The 23815-nt window shown below is 40.6% G+C and overlaps 1 protein-coding gene across 3 annotated transcripts in view; it reads right to left on the minus strand.

Moving 5' to 3' along the window:
* Positions 1-6586: 6586 nt before the first annotated feature.
* The window catches only part of csnk1a1 (casein kinase 1, alpha 1), a 67976-nt gene continuing 50747 nt past the window's right edge, over positions 6587-23815 (minus strand). For 2 of the 3 annotated variants that reach the window (XM_085995300.1, XM_085995301.1), the window contains 2 exons: positions 22874-23022; positions 6587-9911 (listed from right to left, as the gene is read on the minus strand). In XM_085995300.1, the coding sequence (XP_085851426.1) occupies positions 9904-9911; positions 22874-23022 (157 nt within the window). In that variant the 3' untranslated portion in view covers positions 6587-9903. Of the gene's footprint in view, positions 9912-21500; positions 21629-22873; positions 23023-23815 lie in introns of all 3 variants that reach the window. The other variant, XR_015079306.1, reaches the window with a different exon arrangement.

Genomic DNA, 23815 nt, shown 5'->3' on the forward strand with positions numbered 1-23815 from the left:
TTCTGCTCACCTGACCAGTCCATTGATAGAAAGTTGTAGACTGCAAGAAGCTATCAACCACATGACCAATTTTTGTGTCATCTGCAAACATCTTAATCATGCCCCCTACATTGAAGTCTAAAATCATTGATAGAGAACACAAAAGGCAAGGGACCTAGTACTGAGCCCTGCGGAACCCCACTGGAAACAGCCTTTCAGTCTCAAAAACACCCATTGACCATTTCCTTTGTTTCCTGCCACTAAGCCAATTTTGGATCCAACTTGCCATTTTCCCTTGGATTCCACAGGCTTTTACTTTTCTGACCAGTTTGCCATGTGGGTGGGACCTTGTCAAAATCCATGTCGATCATATCAAACACACTTGAAGCTTGAACATTAACATGGGACAGCTTAAAAATGCATGAATTGTGGTGTTCATTGAGGAATCAAAAGTGAGAATCCACTCCACAATTAATAAAATGTTAAAAGGAACATATTCCAGAATAATGTCTTTGCTTACTACATTGACAAGTACACCACTGTATGCCACTTTTAAAAGCAAGCTCTTGATCAGAGAGATAATATCAGTTAGGTGGAAAAGATACTTCATTGCTTAGCCTCAGCAACACTGCCATGCTGTTCCTTTTTTTTTAAGTGGAGTAATAAGGATGCTGGGCACTGAGGCCAAGTGGCAAAAATGTGCTTTTGTCACTGAATAGCACCAAGATTTCCCCCTCCTTAACCCAAACACATTGGTACCAATTGTAGCACCACCCAGCTAACTTCAGTTAACTCAGCACAAACTAGGAATGAACCAAAGTCTGCCCTGGTCTACGTGGCTCTGCTACTCTCAGCCATTGGGGAGCTTTTGGAATGATTGTTTTTCAATAGGTGGTGCGTGGCTAGTTCAAATTCGGATTTACAGAGGCAAGTTTTTACTTCCTCATAAGCATTTATTGACTTTACAGAAAGATGGCAAAACAGTAAAAACTTTTTAGAAGCTAAAGTTAACTGTTCTATTTGGAAAGAAACAGATTTTGAGCCATATATCAAGACTGGTAAAAAAAAAAATTGGCAAATAGCTTGGTTACTAAGGTTGATACCAAGTATATTTAAAATGCAAGTTTCTGATAAACTTTCCAAGTTTGTTTATAGATGCACCACTCAAGTGTTACAGAAAAGTCTCTCCTATTTACAGTCAACTTAACAAGTCCATGTTGAGCACATACTTTCAACCAAAGCAAAACATGTTTACCAGATCTTTGCATTTTTATACCAGTTCAACCACATTTTCAATTTCCAGTTTTCATTGAAAGGGAGAGGCACAAGACATTGAGAAATCCTGTAGCACTTCTGTCTGTCTTTAAATGGGGCAATACTTCTTACCTTGCAATTTACACATGGGCAGGCTGATCATACTACAGCCAAATACATTTCCCAGTGCCAGGACATTAGCAAATGTATCACTCCAGTTGACCTGGAGGATTAAAGGATGCATCCCTTAATATAAAGTATATATTAATGCATATAAATACATGCAGCGCGTAAGACCAAGTGATTGTATTATAGTATATCAAACTTTTCAATAGTTAAATAGATGAACGCTCTTATTTTCTTTGCTGTAGAATCACATTAAAACCAAAATGTTACAAAAACATCTTACTGTACATTGTATGCAGTTTCATCTTACTTAAGTTGTGAGGAAAAGTTCTCCAGTCAAGCATTACAGTTCTGCCTTTTACTTGCTCTCCGCTATTGTTTTTCTGCATGTTTTATAAAGAAATGCAAAATTATCCAGCTTACTTGTCTAGGTATCCAGCTAGGTTGACCCCCACACCTACCAACTAAATTTCACAATATCAATGAGATTTAGGTACCAAACCTGTGCAATTGACACACCTAATTACTAAAACTGGTTCTCTGTTCTGCATCACAAATACGCTTTAAAAACCAGAATCTTTGAACCGTAAGAATTAGAAAGGTAGAAAGCCATTTTAGGTCACAAGCAAAATAACATGGGCCGCTCAAGGGTACGGTAGGATAGTGGTTATGTTACTGGACTAGTAATCCAGCATTTTCTGTTATTATCTCTGGAAAAACTCAGCAGGCCAGGCAACATCCATGGAGAGAAATTAAGAGTCGATGTTTCTGTCTAACCCTTTTTCAAAACTGGAAAGGAAATGAAATAGATCGAAAGGCAGGGGTGGGAGACAACAAAAGGGAAGAGACATCAAGAGGTAGTCAAAACAAGACGAGATGGTGATAGGACTAGTGGAGACAAAAGACGGCTCAGATTAGGTATGAAATGTTCTGGCAGAATGAGAGACAGCTACCATGTGGGAGAGAGAAAAAAAAAGGGGGGGGGGAAACCAAAACAAAGGGGTGGATAAAAGATATAAGTTAAAATGTAATGGGGCCGAGGTTATGATCTGAAATTGTTGAACTCTATATTGAGTCCGGAAGGCTGCAAAGTGCCTAATCGGAAGATGAGGTGCTGTTCCTCGAGTTTACGTTTCCCACTCGGACCTCACCATCCTTGGCCTCTTGCATTGTTTCACGGAAGCTCAACGCAGCATTTGACGGAGTGCAGCATCAAGGAGCCCTAGTAAAACTGAAGTCAATGGGAATCGGGGGGGGGGGGGGAAAACCTCTCCACTGGCTGGAGTCATACCTAGCACAAAGGAAGATGGTTGTGGTGGTTGAAGGTCAATCATCACAGCCCCAGAACATCACTGCAGGAGTTCCTCAGAGCAGTGTCCCAAGCCCAACCATCTTCAGCTGCTTCATCAATGACCTTCCCTCCATCATAAGGTCAGAAGTGGAGATGTTCCCTGATGACGGCAGTGTTCAGTGCCATTTGCAACTCCTCAGATAATGAAAGCAGTCCATGCCTGTATGCAGCAAGACCTGGACGACACTCAGGCTTGGGCTGATAAGTGACAGGTAACATCTGCGCCACGCAAGTGCCAAGCAATGACCATCTCCAACAAGCGAGCATCTAACCACTGCCCCTTGACATTCAATGACATTACCATTGCTAAATTCCCCCACCATCAACACCCTGGGGGGGGGGGGGCGGGGGGTCACCATTGACCAGAAACTTAACTGGACCAGCCACATAAATACTGTGTCAACAAGAGGTCAGAGGCTGGGTATTCTGCAGCGATTGTCTCACCTCCCGACTCCCCAAAGCCTTTCCACCATCTACATGGCACAAGTCAGGAGTGTGATGGAATATACTCCACTTGCCTGGATGAGTGCAGCTCCAACAACACTCAAGAAGCTCAACACCATCCAGGACAAAACAGCCCACTTGATGGATGGGGTGTCAATCATCTTAAACATTCATTCCTTCCACCACCAGCATACAGTGGCTGCAGTGTGTACCATCTACAAGATGCACTGCAGCAACTCACCAAGGCTTCTTCAGCAGCACCTCCCAAACCAGCGACCTCTTCCACCTAGGACACAGACAGCAAGTGCATGGGAATACCACCACCTCAGTCACACACCATCCTGACTTGTAAGTATATCGCCGTTTCTTCATCGTCGCTGGGTCACAATCCTGGAACTCCCTCCCCAACAGTACTGTGGGAGTATCGTCACCACACCGACTGCAGCAGTTCAAGGCGGCGGCTCACCACCACCTTCTCAAGAGCAACTAGGGATGTGCAATAAATGCTGGCCTTGTCAGCGACACCCACATCCCATGAACAAATTTAAAAAAAAATTTGCTAACCATGTTCTCCATTTCTGGAGTACTGTTTTGCAATATAGCAGGCTAAGTGAAGCTCTTGATCCACAGCAAGACTATCTTGAGCTGGCAGAGCAACTCATCAGAACTCCTGCTCTTTCTTTCTTGCTTGTTCTTCTAGTGGAAGGTCATCTGCAGCAGAGACCTCAGACCTTCAATTGCTGGGGAATCAGACTAGGCCAAATGCCTGCCAGGTTGAAATTGAGGGTGGAACCCAGTTATGTTAAGTATCTGCCCTGTTTAACTTCCATCTTGTATTCCAGACCAGGGAGCAAGAAAGCAGGAAGAGTCTTCCACCCTTCTCCCTCAAACATCAAGGGGTCATGTCTGGAGTTCTTGGTCTACCCAAGGAATTCCTCCACTTACACCCCCATTAAACCCAACAAAATTCTCTGGATGAGAACTGGCAAGTTCAATTCTAAGCCTAATAAAAGCCCCAGGAATGTACAAAAGTGATCAATCCCAAACAGTACTGATTGATATGGAGAGGCAACGTGCTACCTTGAGTATTTTTAAACTTAGGGTCTTCCTCTTCTGCCCATCCCAGGCCTGCCCTCAATGCAACACTGCTCTAAATTGCCTGGCCATTAAGGCAAAATACCTGATGTGCCCATATGCGTAATCAATTCCAGTCACTTCCAGGTGCGATCGACAGGGGATTTACCCAGTCATCTCCATTCTGGCCGGGAATAGTTGGGTGTCACTACATGCAGCCGTCACTATATGCAAACATGTGTATTGACCACCCACCCAGAGTCTTTCAATTACCCCATCCCTGCAATTTGGCCAAGGGTCTGCTTTAGGATCCAATGGCAGGCAAGAGTTTTGCTCTGCCACACTTCCACCGATTGAGCAGGACTCCCAGAATTTGGGTCCCCTCGAGTGAAAAAAGTTAACTTACTTCAATCTAGATTATATATTTTTTTATTAAATGCCCTAAAGATTTCTCAAAATACTACAATGGCCATTTTCCACACCAGAGTAGGACTTCAGATGAGCAATTCCTTACTTTGTACAGCAGTTTAACACTGGGTTGGTGCATTACTGCCAAAAATTTCCAGGGCAAAAGTTTGGTTATTTAATGCTTCACACATCAACATTTGCTTGCTACAACACTTAGTCCAGAAACAGTTACTGACAGAGGCAAAAGACACTAATTCCAGTTGTTTAGATTGCTCTTCCTTTAACCTACTAATATGTTGCTATTTGTATCTTAGGTAATTCAAAGTGGTAAATGCATTTAACAGGTTCAAACTAGTTCCTTTGATGTGGTTTGTTTCCAGGTAGCTTCCGAAGAATTTGCGTAAAATGCAAAAAGTATACTAGTGATTGAAGACAAACCCAGTCTTGCCAGATTCTGCAAAATGAAAAATAAGTTAACTCTCAATGCCAAAGTACTCCAATGAATTGTCTGTTAATTTTCAACCCGATGCTTATTTTATATCAATAGAAATGCAATTATTAATTTAAAACTACTTAATTCCATACATTAAAAACATGAAACAAAACTGGCTTGTAGGTGCATCAAAACTGTTAAGGCAATAAAAACTTGAGCAGAAATTTAACTTTAACACAGTTGTACCTAACAATGGTTTTTAAACTTTGATGTAGGGGAATTCCTGGTAAATATTGACACTCCTGGAAGTGCCTTTCTCTAACTTCTGAGAATCAGTGCCAGTTACTAACAATAGTATAAACATTACTATACAGCAACAGAAGTAACATTAAAGTCAATGAATTATAGAAAAGTACAGAAGTGTGTAATTTGAGACACAGTATACCTGATCCCAGATGGAAAATAGTCAGATGACCTTGCAGACCCCTGGAATAATGGAGACCCCCTCAAGGTATGTTGAACCAAGTTTGAAATCCTGTGCCCTACATAACTACAGTACTACCTATAATCCAGAATATTAGTTATCCAAACACATTTTATAATCCCAAGCAAAAAAAAGTTCAGATGCACTCTCAAACATTCCTTTCAAATCTGTGATCATCAATTGCTACAAGAGATTTTATGTAACTCCTATAAATATTTAACATACACAATTTATAAAGAAAGCACTTACCATCTGAAAATCTTTTGCATTTCGAAATGTAATGCCTTTAGCATAAACTATTTTACCAGTCACTAGCAACTAAACAATTATGTAGTTAATATCACAAAATTCTGTGGGAATGATACTGGATAAAACATTAGAACTGTACACCAATTCCTTGAATTACAGTACTGGATCAAACTAAAAATTGTTCTGCTTAACAAATTCATCTGGCATTTTGAACAAGATAGCTTTGTATAACATTTGAATTGCTAAACAAACTTGTGAACAATCTTTGTAATTTGCTGGACAGTTACTTCCTGTAATCTGGTTTAATTCCAGTTTGGATTTGTATTTCTCATCCTGGTATCATTTACAGAACAATTGTAGATGTAGAAAAAAAGACAAATGCAGATTTCCATTAAGAATTTGAGCAAACACTAACTGTTTTTGTTCAATGGCAGATGAAAGTAAAGGAAACGTGATTATGGAGACAGATTCTGCATTCAGAAATATTTCAGTATGTCCATTACATTCTTAACTGAAAATATTTTAGTAAGCACATGCTTCAAGAAATGCATTTAAAAATGCATAATGTTCATAAATGCAACTTATCAAATTCCTCACATGAATACCAAGCTTATTTGTAATACGGTTGTCAAAAACTACAGGGTAAAGGTATGTGATGGGAAAGTTAAAACACATTGTGCTTGAAACCTGCAATCCATCTGTATAATTTCCATAAATTAAAACCAGCATTACCAAGCGGTGATTTTATACAGCAGTGATAAACCAGATACTTCACTACCACAAGTATAAGTTGCCAGCATGGCAAACAGTATATTTAATAAAATGACAATGTTCTTCAAACATTTCAGGTGCATTTTTTGTTTTGCCAGAACCACATACCTAAGGACACACACTAGCTGGTCCCAAGTTAATATTCACCAGACCACCAACAATTTTATCAATATGTACAGGTTAATATCCAAATTCTTTCATGTTCATTCAAAACAATTTGTATTTTATTTCAGAACTTTCAAATAGATGCAACAGAAGGAATACAGCTGTACTACACTTCAAAAATTGCATGCTGATTGGCAAACACGTTACTGTCCCACCTCTGGATGTCACAATATCTCAGTATATACAGATATTTGATATATAAAACCCATATAATTGTACTCTCATTCTGAAAAACAAAATGATAAAAAATAAGGACTAGAGTAGAACAAAAATGATTAAGAAAGCAGTAGCTCAGTCTTTCAACAGGGAATATGATCAAGAAAAATGCCATTTGGCAGTATAACTTTTGACAATGTATTGCACTGTCAAAAGAAATAATCACATCTTTATTCAGCTATCATTTTGCACATGACTCAGGATTTAAAAAAAAAATTCAATTACCAAACTTTCAGTTTTTGTCAAAATGCCTTGACATTGGGTCTTTTACAGTTTTTTTGTTGGAGGGGGTGGGGGTGCAAGAGAAGGAGAGAGCAATATACCTGCATTAAAATACATCTCAACACAATCATAAGACTGTTTGGTTTTGAGTGCACGAGCCTGCATAAGTTTTACAATTCTTTCCGCACTTTGAGTGACAAGGTTATTAATAATTCCAGCAGCAGGCATCGGTATTTAGAATGCCAAATACCTTCTGATCCCAAGAGCCAACCTGCAGTCAGACTTATTTAAGACATGCACTTAACTTTCTGTATGCACCACTCGGTTGTAGCCAAACATCAAAAGTAATAGGCACATTTTAAGCTAGTCAGTCACTGCTTTTTAAAATATTTACACTACACCCCAGCCTAGAGGAAAAAATGAATTAAAAAAAAGCTTTAGTCAGGATTGGGAATAAACTGGACTCCAACATGAGAATGTGCATCCAGAACAATTGCAAAGCACATCTATTTGAACATAAAATAACAATGTCCAGTTTAAAAGTAAGAGCTAATAGGTCACAAATTATTTAATGGTGAAGGAAAAGTTCAGGGTAGTACTTTCTCTTCAAAATTAGTTTCTTTTTACAGCAGAAAATAACTATCAAGTCGCTGACATTTCAGTAAAAGAATTATATTGCCAGCAGAGTCCATTGAGAAAGGTAACCCTTCCCTGGTCACTCCAGTCATCAAAAGGGCACATCCTGGAGTTACTCCCTGTAAAACACATGGGGTGCTATTTCAAACTAGACGAAGTTACATTTAAGATACGTTGATTCTGGAGCAATGCACAGGCTGTTTTGAAGTCCTATTATCCCCAAGCAGTTTGCTATGGAGCTACTAGTTGGAGACAGTACTGGAGCAGAGATAAACCATACTCGAGGGTCTCCACGCTGCTAACTAAACCTGAAAGAAATTTATCAGTCATACTTTCTTCTACATAAAGGCAGTACAATTAATAAAAGTACTCTATCTAACCTTCCTACCAAAAATCTGCTCCAAAAATGTTTTTTTTTTGGGGGGGGGGGGGGGGGGGGGGGAAAGAGAAGAAATAAGGTTACTATACAATTTGGTAAACTGCAGAAGAAACCAAATGAATTCAAATTAAAGTAATTGGATTATGTGTGAAAAATTTTACATTAGAAATATGAACATTACACCTTTGACAGTATCTTGCACGATGAATTGGCAAAAATTAAGACTGGTCAGGTGGTTCCGACAAGTAATTTTTTAATTTATTCTTACATGCTAAAAAGGAATAAATTACACTGTTAAAGTACTTCCAGCAATAAAAGATTTCAGCTGGGCCAGAATCACAGCCAGCAACAGTTGCCATTTCTGCACTGTACACCTCGACTGCAATTAGTTAATTTTCATTCATTTTACAAGATCAAAAGAAAAGTAAAAAAAACCTCCAACACGCTTTTTAAATTTCAAAGAAACTTCAAAGTTCAGCCACTGTTGAGTATACAATGGCATTTGCTTAGTAGCTGCAGAGGCTCCATCTTGGATACATATTCTTTCTATAACCAATCAATTCACTGCAGCAAGAACAAAGCTAATGCCCCCCAAAAAAATTACAAAATAACCACTGTATTAAAAAAGGAGAAAGGTACATCCGTCTACAAATCTAAAGCTATCTGTGAAGAAATGCAACATTTTTAAATGAACTGGTTTTTGAAAGTTTACTGATTTTTTTTAAAAAAGTGAAAGTTGAGGGAAGTTGCATTGCAAACAGGGAAGTTCAGCACAGCAATATAAAATAACCCTATTCTTTTACAAGAACTGTGTTTTCTTATTCAATTAACATGTAAACAAAAAAGCTGACGTTCAAAAAACACTGTAAATCTCAGGTCAGAGAGTAGATGTGTACAGTGATTACAATGCTATCTAAGCAATTTACATACAAGTTCAGTCTTAAGTTGTTAGCTAAGCTTGCGATGACTAAGCTTTTCTTTTAACCAAGTACAATATACTTAATGCAGAGTTCTAGGTTTATCTAGTAGTCACTACTTTTGTCATTTCTTCACATTAGATGCCACTCTAGCATAAGACAGCAGGCAGAGTCCTTCCAACAGAAAACATGGATTCTTTGGTTGCTATCGGTTTACTACTGGCTGCAGGTGCTTTAAGAGAGAAATCCCAGCCTTTAAGATATTTACCATTTTCCATTAGACAACAGGAGATTTGGAACAATACAAGGGAAAAGATAGGCAATGCCGTGCACCTTTCAAGTACAAGTTTGGGCTGAAATTCAGAGACTGCTTACGGAACAGCTTCCATGTGCCACTTAAACATCATTTAACTTCCAAGCAGTGCAGAAACAAAAAAAAAGAAAAAATTGGCAAATGCACAATGTTAATTTTTTCTCCATTGTGTCAACCACTTTCTTACATCCCATTTATTGAATAAAGAAAACTGAACACCAGCAAGTCTGCTTCAGTTGCTCTATTTTGAAAGATGAAATTGCGCTTTTCCAGGAATTAGTTTGATTAAAGGCTGCTACAGTTGCAGGTACAGTTTTTATATGCTCTTCCCACAGAGTCAGCTGTATCCAGTAGAGTTTAATTCATCAGTTAAATGGTTGTCCACTGAACGGCATGTACATGTGAAACAAAAATCAGAAGGGGAGTGACAAAAGGCAACCTGCTCTCACATGCTGCTTTGCTCCTTCGTTTCAACCTTGAGATCAGAAACCTGTTGAAAACAAAAGGATGAGTCATTAAATGATCTGCATATTTTAGTCAGTCATTGTGCCTGAATTCTTTGACCGCAGATGCATATTAGCAATAGAAAATATGTTTCCATATACAGTACAGGTGCACTATCCCTTATCCGAAACACTTGGGACCAGATGTTTTTCGGAATTCGGAATTTTTCGGATTTCAGAATGGTATTCAGAATCAGTATGCAACACCCTAGCGGGGGTCTGGGCAGCACCCCGTAAGCAAACATTAATATTTCTGCAGCGAACCTTATGAATATTCACACTGAGTGGGATAAATAAAGACTATAAATAGTATTAGTTTTTGTACTGTAATAATTTGGTAAATTAAATAGTGGGATAAATGTAGACCATAAATACTCTAGTTATGCTCCACGAAAAAACTTTCGGTTTTCAGAGGTTTTCGAATTTCGGATAAAGGATAGTCTACCTGTATTGACAGACGGTATAGTATGACTTATCAGCATATAAGAACATAAGAAATAGGAGGTGTAGGCCAATCGGCCCCTCGAGCCTGCTCCGCCATTCAATAAGATCATGGCTGATCTGATCCTAACCGCCAATCCACTATCACAGAACCATCTCCTGAATCTAACAGAATTAGACACGCGAAATAGGAGCAGGGTCAGGCTACACGGCCCCTGGGCCCGCTCCGCTACCCACAGGGCCATGACCGATCCGAACCTGGACTCATGTCCAAATTCCTGCCCGCTCCCCATAACCCTTAATTCCCTTTACTTCTAGGAAACTGTCTATTTCTGTTTTAAATTTATGTAATGATGTAGCTTCTACAGCTTTTTGGGGCAGCATATTCCATGGACCTACCACCCTCTCAGTGAAGTAGTTCCTCCTCATCTCAGTTTTGAAAGAGCAGCCCCTTATTCTAAGACTATGCCCCCTAGTTCTAGTTTCACCCATCATCGGGAACATCCTCCCCGCATCCACCCGATCCAACCCCTTCACAATCTTATATGTTTCAATAAGATCGCCTCTCATTCTTCTGAACTCCAATGAGTAGAGTCCCAATCTACTCAACCTCTCCTCATATGTCCATCCCCTCATCCCCGGGATTAACCGAGTGAACCTTCTTTGTACTGACTCGAGAGCAAGTATGTCTTTTCTTAAGTATGGACACCAAAACTGTATGCAGTATTCCAGGTGCGGTCTCACCAATACCTAGTACAACTGAAGCAATACCTCCCTATTTTTATATTCTATCCCCCTAGCAATGAAAGCCAGCATTCCATTGGCCTTCTTGATCACTTGCTGCACCTGCATACTAACCTTTTGAGTTTCGTGCACCAGGACCCCCAGATCCCTTTGTACTTCAGTACTTTCCAGTTTCTTGCCATTAAGATAATAACTTGCTCTACGATTTTTCCTGCCAAAGTGTATAACCTCACACTTTGCAGTATTGTATTCCATCTGCCAAATCTCTGCCCACTTACTTAGCCTGTCTATGTCCCCTTGCAGGTTTTTTATGTCCTCCTCACTCACTACTTTCCCTCCCATCTTAGTATCATCTGCAAACTTTGATATGTTGCACTTGGTCCCCTCCGCCAAATCGTTAATATAGATTGTAAAGAGTTGGGGACCCAGCACTGACCCCTGCGGAACACCACTAGTTACTGATTGCCAGTCTGAGAATGAACCATTTATCCCAACTCTCTGCCTTCTGTTAGATAGCCAATCCTCAATCCATGCCAGAATATTACCCCCAATCCTGTGATTTTTTATCTTAAGCAATAATCTTGTGTGGCACCTTGTCAAATGCCTTTTGGAAGTCTAAATACACTACGTCCACTGGTTCCCCTTTATCCACCCTATATGTTACTTCCTCAAAGAACTCCAGCAAATTTGTCAAACATGACTTTCCCTTCATAAAACCATGCTGACTTTGTCCTATTAAATTATGATTATCCAAATGTCCTGTTACTGTCTCCTTAATAATGGACTCCAAAATTTTAGCTACCACAGATGTTAGGCTAACCGGTCTATAGTTTCCAGCCTTCTGTCTACTGCCCTTTTTAAATAAGGGTGTTACATTAGCAGTTTTCCAGTCTGCCGGGACCTTTGCTGAGTTTAGGGAGTTTTGGAAAATTACCAATGCATCCACAATCCCTGCCGCCACTTCCCTCAAGACCCTAGGATGTAAGCCATCAGGTCCAGGTGATTTATCCGCCTTGAGTCCCATTATTTTACCGAGTACCACTTCCTTAATGATTTTGATCGTGTTTAGCTCCTCCCCCCCCTTTAGCCCCCTGTTTGTCCAGTGTTGGGATATTCTTAGTGTCTTCTACTGTAAAGACTGATATAAAATAGTCATTCAGTGTTTTTGCCATCTCCATATTTCCCACCATTAATTTCCTGGTCTCATCCTCTAAGGGATCAACATTTACTTTAGCCACCCTTTTTCTTTTCTTACTATCTGTTTTTATACATGTGGAAAAAGTCAGCAACATTATAGACTTTCCATAATATTTATATGAAGTACACCAATACCCTTTCATTCCATTAATTAGGGAACAAATAATTGTAAATTTTTGTGTTTCCCCAAGTGAAAACTTCACTAAGGCATACTATTCCACACAACAATAATTAATATTTTAGCACAAGATGAAGTAGAGTGCTAAAATAGTTACTATGAACACTTTCAGCCTTCCAACAGTTGATTGAAACAAATCTGTCAGGCAATAAATGCCACACATTTAAAAGTGAGTATGCTGCAACAAGTTAAAAATTGTCAAATACCAAAGAATATCACTGAATGGGTGCACAACATTTTTTTTTTGGGGGGGGGGGGGGGGGTGGGGGGTGGTGGTGGGCGTGGGAAGGAGAGAGCAAGAGAACCAGCCAGAAGTCGTGATTCATGTTGGAACCAACGGCATAGACATGAAAAGGGTCCTACAGGCAGCGTTCCAGGAGCTAGGGAGGAAAGACAGCAATCTCTGGATGGCTCCCAGTGCCACATGCCACTGAGTAAAGGAGCAGTAAGATGAGACAGGTTAATGAAAGACTGAATAAATGGTGCAGGAGAGAGGGCTTCCAACTCCTGGGGCACTGGGACCAGTTCTGGGGCAGGAAGGAGCTGTAAAAGATGGATGGGTTGCACCTCAACAGGGCTGGGACCAATGTCCTCACAGAGAGGTTAACTCGTGTGTGGGGGAGGGTTAAACTAATTTGTCAGAGAAAGGGACACCAGGATGAAGCCAGTACAATGTATTCAGGAATGATAAGGAAGGGGAAAAAAAGGAAGGGGATGGCAGTATTGATCAAAGATACTGTTACAGCACTAGAAAGGGATGATTTACTTGAGGGTTAAAAGGCAGAATCTATTTGGCTAGAATTAACAAGAGGAGCTATTATGCCACTGGGTGTATACTATAGGCCAGAAAATAGAGAGAGAGGAAATGGGAGCAAATCTGCAGGCAAATTCCAGAAAGACCCAAGAACTTTAGAGGAGTGATAATGGGAGACTTCAATTATCCTAATGTAGACTAGGAAAATAACAGTGTAAAGGGCAAAGAGGGGGAGGAATTCCTGAAATGTGTACTAGAGAATTTTCTTGATCAGTATGTTTCCAGCCCAACGAGGAAGGAAGTAGTGCTGAATCTAGTTCTGGGGAATGAAGTGGGGCAAATGGAGCATGATTCAAAGGGGGAGCATTTGGGAAGCAATTAATCAAAATCATCGGGTTTAGAGTAGTTATGGAAAAGGACAAGGAAAAAAACAAATGCGAAAATACTCAACTGAAGGAGAGCTAATTTCAGTGAGTTGAAAAGGGATCTGGCCCAGGTGAATTGGAATAAAAGATTGGCACACAATAAATGAGCAATGGGAGACCTTCAAAGAGGTGATAGATCAGCTAGAGTAGATACATTCCCATGAAAGGGGGGGGGGGGGGGGGGGGGGGGGGAGAGAGAAACAGCATTCAAAGCTCAAGCTTCCCTGGATGGCAATACACAGTGGATTAAGATAAATCAGAAAAAGGAGGCCTATGACAAAATGTCAGGTTCATAATTCAGGAGAGAACCAAGCCGAATACAAAAAGTATAGCGGAGAACTGAGAAAGTAAATAAGAGGGGCAAAGAGAGAGTCCGAGAATAGATTTGTGGGCAACATAAAAGGGAACCAAAAAGCCTTTTATAACCATGAATAATAGTAAAAGGGTAGTCAGAGGAAGTGTGAGGCCAATTATGGACCAAAAAGGAGTTCTTGTGTCGGCAGAAAGCATGGCTGAGGTACTAAATGAGTACTTCTGCACCCGTCTTCACAAAAGAGGATGCTGCCAATGTCACAGTAAATGAGGAGGTACCAGAGAAATTGGATACGATAAAGAGGATGTACGTAAAAGGTTGGCAACGATCAAAGTAGAAATGTCACCCAGTCTGGATGAGATACATACTAGGTTGCTGAGGGAAGTAAATATAGAAATTGCGAAGGTTCAGGCCACAATCTTCCCACCCTCACTAGATATGGTAGCAGTGCCAGAGAGATGGAAAATGTTACACCCCTGTTCAATAAAGGGGAGAGGGATAAGCTTGGCAGATACAGAACAGTCAGCCAAACGTTAGAGATGGGGGAACTTTCAAAGACAATAATCTGGGACAAAATTAATTGGCACTTTGAAAAGTATGGATTAATAAATGAAAGCCAGCATGGATTTGGTAAACAGTAAATCCTGTTTAACTAATTTGATTAAGTTCTTTGATGAAGTAATGGAGTGTTGATGGGGGCAGTGTTGTTGATCTGTATATACACTTTCAAAAGGCATTTGACAAAGTACCACCATTGAAGCCCATGGAATTAAGCAGGCAGTGGCTGCATGGATATGTATTTGGTTAATGGACAGAAAGTAGAGAGTATTGGTGAACAGTTCTTTTTCAGACTGGAAGAAAGTGTGTAGTGGTGCCCCCATGGGACAGTGTTGGGACCACTGCTCTTTGTTATATATTAATGACCTGGACATGTGTATACAGGGAATAATTTCAAAGTTTGCAGATGACACAAAACTCAGAAATGCAGTTTAACAGTGAGGAGGATAATAATAGACTTCAGGAGGACAGACAACATGGCAGATGAAATTTAACAGAGAAGAGTAAAGTGATTCATTTTGATAGGAAGAATGAGGAGAGGCAATGTAAAGTAAAATGGTACAATTTTAACAGGAGTGCAGGAACAGAGACCCGAAGGTGTATATAATCAAGCCTTTGAAGGTGGCAGGACGTTAAGAAGCTTGCTTGCCTGGTGCCAGGGTTAAGGATGCCTCTTCGCAGCTGGAGAAAAATTTGCGGGGGGGGGGGGGGAGGATCCAGCTGTCGTGGTCCATGTAGGAACCAACAACATAGGTAGATCTAGGAATGAGGTTCTGCTGAGAGGGGAGCTAGGGTCCAAATTAAAAACCAGAACCTCAAAAGGTAATAATCTCTAGATTGTTACCTGAGCAGCGAGCAAATTGGCATAGGGTCAAGCAGATCAGAGAGTTAAATACATGGCTCAGAGTGGTCAGAAGAAAGTGAGGCCCAAGCACTGTCCCCCCAGACCTGATGGCCCACATCCTAGGGTTCAAAAAGAGGTGGCTGCAGATAAAAAGTGGATGCATTGGTTGGGATCTTCCAAAATTCCCTACATTCTAGATGGGTCCCAGCAGATTGGATGGTAGCAAATGTAACCCTGCTATTCAAGAATGGAGGGAGAGAAAAAACAGGGAACTACACGCCAGTTGGCCTGACATCAGTCGTCGGGAAAATGCTGGAATCCATTATTAAGGAAGTCATAACAGGGCACTCAGATAATTATAATATGATTAGACAGTCAATATGATTTATGAAAGGGAAATCATGTTTTAACAAATTTATGAGAGTTTTTTTTGAGGATGTAAATAGTAGGGTAGGTAAAGGGGAACCAATGGATGTAGTATATTTGGATTTCCAAAAGGCATTTGATAAGGTGCCACTAAAAGGTTGCTACGCAAGATAAGGGCACAACACAGGGTTGGGGATAATAATGTATTAGTATGGATAGAAGATTGGTTAATGGACAGAAAACAAAGTAGTTATAAATGGGCAGGCTGTAACTGGTGGGGTGCCGCAAGGATCAGTGCTTGGGCCTCAGCGATTTACGATTTATATTACAGGAAACTGTGTGATATCTGGCACCGACGGGACCGGCGTGTTGCCGATCTATCAAAACTGCCGGACATACAAAGTTAATGTTGAAGCATACGGGGGTTTTCATCTCCGTATCGGACAACAAACTGTTGCTTAGCAACAGCTTCTAAAGAGTCGGCTGCAGCTGCAAGCGTCTCTAGCTGAAGCTGTTGCTATAGCTACAGACCTTGCAGTGCCTGACTGGGGAAAAAAAGAGAATTAAAAAAACTTTATAAAACAGCTCCTGATTTTTGCCATTAGATTGAGTATTCCGGACGTACAACCTCTGGATAAACCAAAGTTTCCTGTAATGACTTAGATGAAGGGACCAAGTGCAGTGTATCCAAGTTTGCTGACAATCCAAAGCTAGGTGGGAAATTAAGCTTTGAGGAGGACACAGAGCTTGTAAAATGATATAGACAGGTTAAATGAGTGGGCAATAAGGTGTCAGATGGAGTATAATGTGGGGAAATGTGAGGTTATTCACTTTGGTAGGAAGAATAGAAAAAACAGAATTTTTTAAATGATGAGAAACTATTAAATGTTGGTGTTCAGAGATTTAGGTGTCCTCGTACAGGAAACACAAAGTTAGCATGCAAGTACAGCAAGCAATTAGGAAGGCAAATGGCATTTTGGCCTTTATTGCAAAGGGGTTGGAGTAGGGTTGCAAAATTCTGGGAATTTTTAAAAAAGGAAACTTTCCATGGGAATTTTGAGTTTTTTTGCACACTGATGGTTTTTGTCTCTGACCCTTATATTATCTTTGTCGTCAAAATAGACATACTGTTCCATACAAATAAAAACAGGCTTTCAAAACTTTATTTAGGTTATAATTTTGAACTTTATTGAACACCCACAAAAAAGACCCATCTAAAATAAAATAAAAAGAGCGTCAGCTTATTTAGCCTGTAATTTGTCCTTATTTTGTCCCTTTGAGTCTTCTACTCATGAGTCTTCTACTCCTCATTGCTCCTCCTGATTCTCTGACTCTGACGTGTCCATTTCCTCCTCTGTGTCAGTGTCTAGCTGTGTGGTGGACACTTCTGTATCTGGCTCAATAAGTTGTAGGTTCGCCCGGATAGCCACCAGTTTCTCCACTCTCTTGTTAGTCAGCCTGTTGCGCACCTTTGTATGCGTATTCCCAAAAAGTGACCAGTTTCGTTCAGAGGCCGCTGATGAAGGTGGGATTTGGAGTATCACCGATGCAATAGGTGACAGGACCTCAGATGCACAAAGTCCCTTCCACCAGGTATGTGCACTGATATGCTTGCATGATTCCCATATCCCATCCCCATTCCAAAGACCTTGCTTGGTAGAGAACTTTGCCAGACTTCCCAGAACTTTGCCCACATCCAGATTGAGATGGTGTGAGAGGGTAGAAATCACACTGTAAGCACTGTTGATCTGTTCGCCAGAAAGTATTGGTCTCCCAACATGCTGTGGGTCCAGCATGTATGCTGCAGCATGAATCGGCTTGACACAAAATTCTTGACACGTCTGTATGAATTGAACAATTGCCTTCTCCTCTGCTTTGAGCAGCAGGGATGTGGGTAGGGCAATGCCGATTTGTTCTTTTTAAATCAGTAAAAAGCCTGAGAACATCTGACAAGACAGCGTCATCTCCTTCAATCTGAGCAATTGCAGATGCTACTGGTGAGAGTAGTTTAAGGCTGCTAACCACTCTCTCCCAAAACACATCATCCAGCAGTATTTTCTTGATGGTGGTTTCCATATCCCCAGACTGGGATATTGCCATTTCTTGCAGCGACTCCTTACCCTCCAGAAGGCTGTTGTACATTATGACAACACCACCCCATCTAGTGTTGTTGGGCAGCTTCAGTGTGGTGTTCTTGTTCTGTCATTTGCTTGGAGTTGTAGGTTGCTGCAACTACCTGTTTTCCCCTGGCATACTTAACAACTTGCTTGGCTCTCTTGTACAGTGCTTCCATGGTTCTCAAACCCATGATGTCCTTGAGGAGCAGGTTAAGCCCATGAGCTGCGCACCCAATAGACGTAATATGAGGGTAGGCCTCCTCCACTTGAGCCCAAGCAGCCTTCATATTCGCAGCATTGTCAGTAACTACTGCAAAGACCTTTTGTGATCCAAGATCGTTGATGACCGCTTTCAGCTCATCAGCAATGTATGTGCCTGTGTGTCTGTTGTCTTTCGTGTCTGTGCTCTTGAAGAACACTGGGAGAGGAGTGGAGACGATGTAGTTTATGATGCCCTCCCCTCGTACATTTGACCACCCATCTGAGATAACTGCAACACAGTCTGCCATCGCTATCGTTTCTTTGAGCTTTCCTTGGACTCTGTTATACTCAGCCTCCAGCAAATAAGTAGACAAAGCATGTCTGGTGGGAGGACAGTATGCAGGGCGAATAACATTGAAAAATCTCTTCCAGTACACATTGGCTGTGAGCACAAGGGGTGAGCCTGTTGCATATACAGCTCAAGCAAGGCACTCATCTGCATTCTTCTGGCTATGGTTATTCATTGTATCAAAGAACCTTCCAAGTGGGCCAGGAGTTGCTGATAAGGAGCCTGACGCTGAATGAGAACCATCATCTTCTTGAATGGAAGCAGAGGTATAAAGTCTGATTTACTTACTGCATCATCACAACATCAGCAGAAAACAAAATGACTTCCCTCAGGACCCCTAACCTGGATCTTAAAAAAACTATAGCAGTCTTACAGATGCCTGCAGGCCAATCACAATTCGATATGCAAATATTACAAATAGAGGGAGCTAATCGCTCATCCAACCAATCAGGACACATTTGTTCACAGTCACACACAAAACTTGTAATTATTAAAACAAGCCAAGTAAGAAACATATATTGATTAAGAAATTCCTTAATAATTAAGATTCCATCTCTGTTAGTAATTTTAAGAGGACCTGTGGAAAAAAAAATACAAAAAAAACAATATTATGCTAGCATGTGCTTTTTTGGGCAAAATTCCCAAGCTAAACGTCCCGTGGAAAATTTCCGGAAATTTCCACCCCTTTGCAACCCTAGGTTGGAGTACAAGAGTAAGAACTCTTACTACAACTATACAGGGCTTTGGCGAGACCACACCTGGAGTACTGTGCAGTTTTGATCTGAGAAAGGACATACAAGTCTTAGAGGCGGTGCAACTAAGGTTCGCTAGATTAATCCCTGGGATGAGAGGGTTGTCCTATGAGGAGAGATTGAGTAGATTGTGCCGATACTCTCTGGAGTTTCAAAGAATGAGAGGCGATCTCATTGAAACATGAGATTCTGAGGGGGATTGACAGGGTAGATGCTGGGAGGTTGTTCCCCCTGGCTGGAGAGTCTAGAACTCAGAGGCAGTCTCTTAAGACAGAGATGAGGAAGAATTTCTTCATAGAGGGTTGCGAATCTTAGGAATTTTCTACCTGAAAGGGCTGTGGATGCCAAGTCATTGAGTATGTTCAAGGCTGAGATCGATAGATTTTTAGACTAATGGGGAATCAAGGGATCTGGCAGGAAAGTGGATTTGAGGTCGATGATCAGCCAAGATCTTATTGAATGGTGGCGCAGGCTCGAAGGGCTGTACGGCCTACTACTGCTCCTAATTCTTAGTATAGCTGTGGTAAATTCTGGGCAGCACACCATAGTAAGGATTTCAAGGCCTAAGAGAGCATGCAGAGAAGATTTACTAGAATGGTACCAGGGATGCGGGACTTAGTTACGTGGAGAGACTAGGGAAACTGGGATTGTTCTCCTCAGAGCAGAGAAGGTTAAGGGAAAATTTGATAGAGGTGTTCAAAATCATAAAGGGTTTATGAAGTAAATAACAAGAAACTGTTTCCAATGGCAGAAGGGCTGGTAATCAAACGTCACAGATTTAAGATATTGGTAACAGTACCAGAACCGTCAAAAAAAAATTACATAGTGGTTATGATCTGGAATGCACTGCCTGAAAGGGTGGTGGAAGCAGATTCACTGATACCTTTCAAAAGGGAATTGGATAAATACTTGAAGGGGGAAAATTTGCAGGGCTATGGGGAATGAGCAGGGGGTGGGACTATTTGGATAGCTCTTTCAAAGAGCCAGCACAGGCACGACTGGCTTCCTTCTGTGCTGTATCACTGATTCTATAATACCCAATACTGCTATTTTTTGATCTAGTTTTTAAAAATGACATGCATAAACTCAAATTTTAAAATATGCTGTATTCTAAATCTTTCTATTATCTACCAAAGCCAGAGTTGCTATAGAAAACACTGCATGAAAACTATACAGTAACAGTGCTTCCCCAGACTGCTGCCATAATTTTGCAGCAAGAACTGTAGGTTATACAAATCACAGCATCCCCCCCCATCTTATGAACACAAAACTTGGCCAAGTTGAAGTTTTTGCAAACAATTCTTGCGGCATACAAGTCAAGTGAAAAGGTGCAAATGAAAACCTATGGATGCTTATCCAGCAGAAAACACTACACAATATCCACAATCCTTACCAGTTTGCGCAGGTAAGGCGACCCCCAATTAGTGAACTGCAGTTGAATGCTGTGACTCCGACTTTTGGCTAGAGATAGCTCCCACGAGGGAAGCCTTACACCCACCCCCGCAACCTTTTCACCAGAGACGAGACAAAATCCACCTGAAACTGAACTGGACTTGGGGGGAAAAAAACATGCTTTTCCCTGATGAGATGCATGCTAGTGTGTTGAAAATCATTGCGTATTAAGTGTTGGTGTTAGTCAGATCTGGGCTTTAAGACTGCCATGAAGTAAAAATCAGCCAAGCAACCAGTGACCCTCCGTGCATTTGGTGAACTTGAAGGCTGGGTACATATGTAACCCTTGGAGGCTACATGGGCATTGAAAGCCCGGACACAGTTGTCCTAGCTGTGCAAGTCAATCTGCCTGATGAACTGCACTCTTTTTGGGAATATATTCTCCCAACTTCCTATTGACCTGAAAGAGTCCTTGTGTGCAGAAATGGAACCACCAGGGCAGATGTGCCAGGAGTATTCTAGCATTCCCTAGTCAGGACACCAGTCTAGAACAAGACCATAAAATAACTTAACACAGACATAGAAACATTCTCAAGGGAACATTGTTCCTAGGCAATTTTTATAGGCTCATAGGATTTTTCCCCACCCTGACCAATTTCACACATTGTTTACCATCACAGAAGCGAATGACCATTTAGAGACACAGTTACAGGAAACTTTTTTTTAAAATCCGGCACCGACGTGGTGCCGGTTCATCAAAAAATCCAGATAACCGAAAGCTATAGTAAAAGATACGGAGCCGAGAGCTCCGTATAAAGCAACAAACCCTGTTGCTAAAGGTTCAGAACAATGGCCACAAGTTCCAAGCGTCTCTGTAGCTTAGCAACAGCTGCAGCCACACCCTTGCACAGCAACAGATCGAGGAAGGCAAGTAATAAAACTTACCTGAACCGACTCCTGAATTTTGCCGGTTAACCAAGATTTCCGGTTATTTAGGTGCCGGTAAATTGAAAGTTTCCTGTAAAACACTGCAGGGTAGCCAAGAAACCACTGTTTCACTTCCTTCTTTTAGTCTAAAATAGTTGTTGATTCATTTGATCAAGATTAAAAAAAAAGGCAAAATTAAATTCTCTTGTGCAAATTATATGTATCCCCAGTTAACCATAATGCTGTTATTTTTAAATCAGAGTACTGAGCAATGTCTTGCATTCAGCCTTTCAACAACTCCACAGCACTAAATGCCAGATTGACATGTTATTCCAGCATGAAGTCTATGTCCATTAAGTTAGAATTTAAAGAAAAGGAACCGATGTCCTCTTGGATACAAATCCAGTCCGTAAGTGCAGCACTCAAAATGCACTCAGCTTTGCAGCTTGTGGGCCACTATGATACTAAATAGTAACCAGAAGTGTATGCTCAAGTTCTAGACAGAAACCCTTTTCCAAACATACAAACAATATTCAATTCTAAAGTAGATTCAAGTGTGCGCATTTATCAATTAAAGCAGTGGGATCACTGGCATGGTCTTCAGCTTGCAGTGCAACAGTGCAAAACACTGCTCAAACTTTTGGATTAGCTTTATTACCACAGTATTAGCCATCAAGTAAAAAAGTTTCCTGTACTTGCTGTCATTCCTTTTTCTGTCTATTCCATTTTTTGTAATTTATTTATTTATTTAATTTTTTTTTAATTTTTTTAAAAAGGTTATGCCGTTGCTACCTTAACCTCAATCATGTGTGTTTTTTCTTTGCTTCACTATCAAGTTTTGCGGTGGGAATAGTTTTTTTTCCCCTCTTAAAAAAGGTGTCTAGGTATATAAATATCAGGTCCAAGCACAGGAGTTGAATCAAACATCACTGCCAATGCAACAATTTAAAAAAGGGGAATTTCATACAAAGTACCGAAGTTAAATTAGCCATACTCCGCCCTCTCCAAACGACAATGTAAAAAAATGATTTAGTTTAGTAGTTGAACCAAAAAGATGTTTGACTAATATAAAAACAGAAAATACTGGAAATACTCAGGTCAGGCAGCATCTGTGGAGCGAGAAACAGAGTTAACGTTACAGGTCAATGAGCTTTTGTCAGAACCCTCTGATGAAAGGTCATTTGACCCAAAACATTAACTCTTGTTTCTCTCTCCCCAGATGCTGCCTGACCTGCTGAGTATTTCCAGCATTTTCTGTTTTTATTTCATATTTCCTGCATCTGCAGTATTTTGCTTTTGTACTAGATTTTTGACTACCTGCTTGATCGAACACTATAAAATATGCAAGTCTCCAACTATTTGCATAACTTACATGGCTATTGGCTACTGACCTTTCATGTTGCTCTTGGATTTCTCAGTTTGCTTGCCTGTGGGTGTTTGAGCCTGTTGCCCTTGCCCACTAGAAGAAGCTGCCTGTTGTGCTGCCTTTTGCTTCAACATTGTCCAGTCAAAGGTGTAGTCATACTGATGATTTAAAGTTCTAAAGAAAGAAAAAAATAGTACATTAAATGCTGTGACTAAATTTTAAAACGTTGATAATTCTGTCACAATTTTATAATTTGGCCGTAGATTATCAGGTTCAGAGAAACTCATTTTCCTGGGTCACTTGGTTTTATTTTCAACTCATGCACTATAATACTAAAACAAAGCAACAGTTTCAAAACAAAGTCACTCAAAACACTGGGAACAGCAATAGCTGATAAGAAAAATTTCAACTATCTATAGTCACCCAACCATCCAAATTTCCACTTAGCCTAGCTCTCAGTTTTCATTGGAAAAACCACTCCAGTCAAGATGTCCAATGCAATCTCCCTCAATTTTTAATGCAATTTTCTTCCTTCCCTAATTCCTAGCTTTTTCCTCTTAATGTTCCTATTCTAGAGCAAGTGCCTTAATTTGCCTCTCCAACCTATATTTTAGCTGTAGTCACTTAATGTCCCTCAGTCTACATGCATTAAAAAAGAGAGAGCACAAATTGCATTCGGAAATAATTATGCTGCAAGCGTAGAGATTTACCATTCCTACCTAAATGATATACAGGACTCTCCATACTAGCTCCAAATAAAGTGCATCTTTCACCTCACTGAAACCATCACTTTCCCTCCGATTCAAAATCTTCTGCAGCATAACAGTGGAACTGGCACAGTTAAGATTCTCAAAACTTAAAGGTAGACTGCCATGTGTTAATTTTTGTCATCTCATATGCTCCACTACTGCTACCAAGAACAAGGTTTACCCCCAAAAAATTCTCCATAATCAATAGTGGGAAAAGA

This window comes from Somniosus microcephalus, chromosome 8 (assembly GCF_052327205.1).
Source record: "Somniosus microcephalus isolate GS21.2 chromosome 8, FLI_Smic_1.0, whole genome shotgun sequence".
NCBI classification, from domain to species: Eukaryota; Metazoa; Chordata; class Chondrichthyes; order Squaliformes; family Somniosidae; genus Somniosus; species Somniosus microcephalus.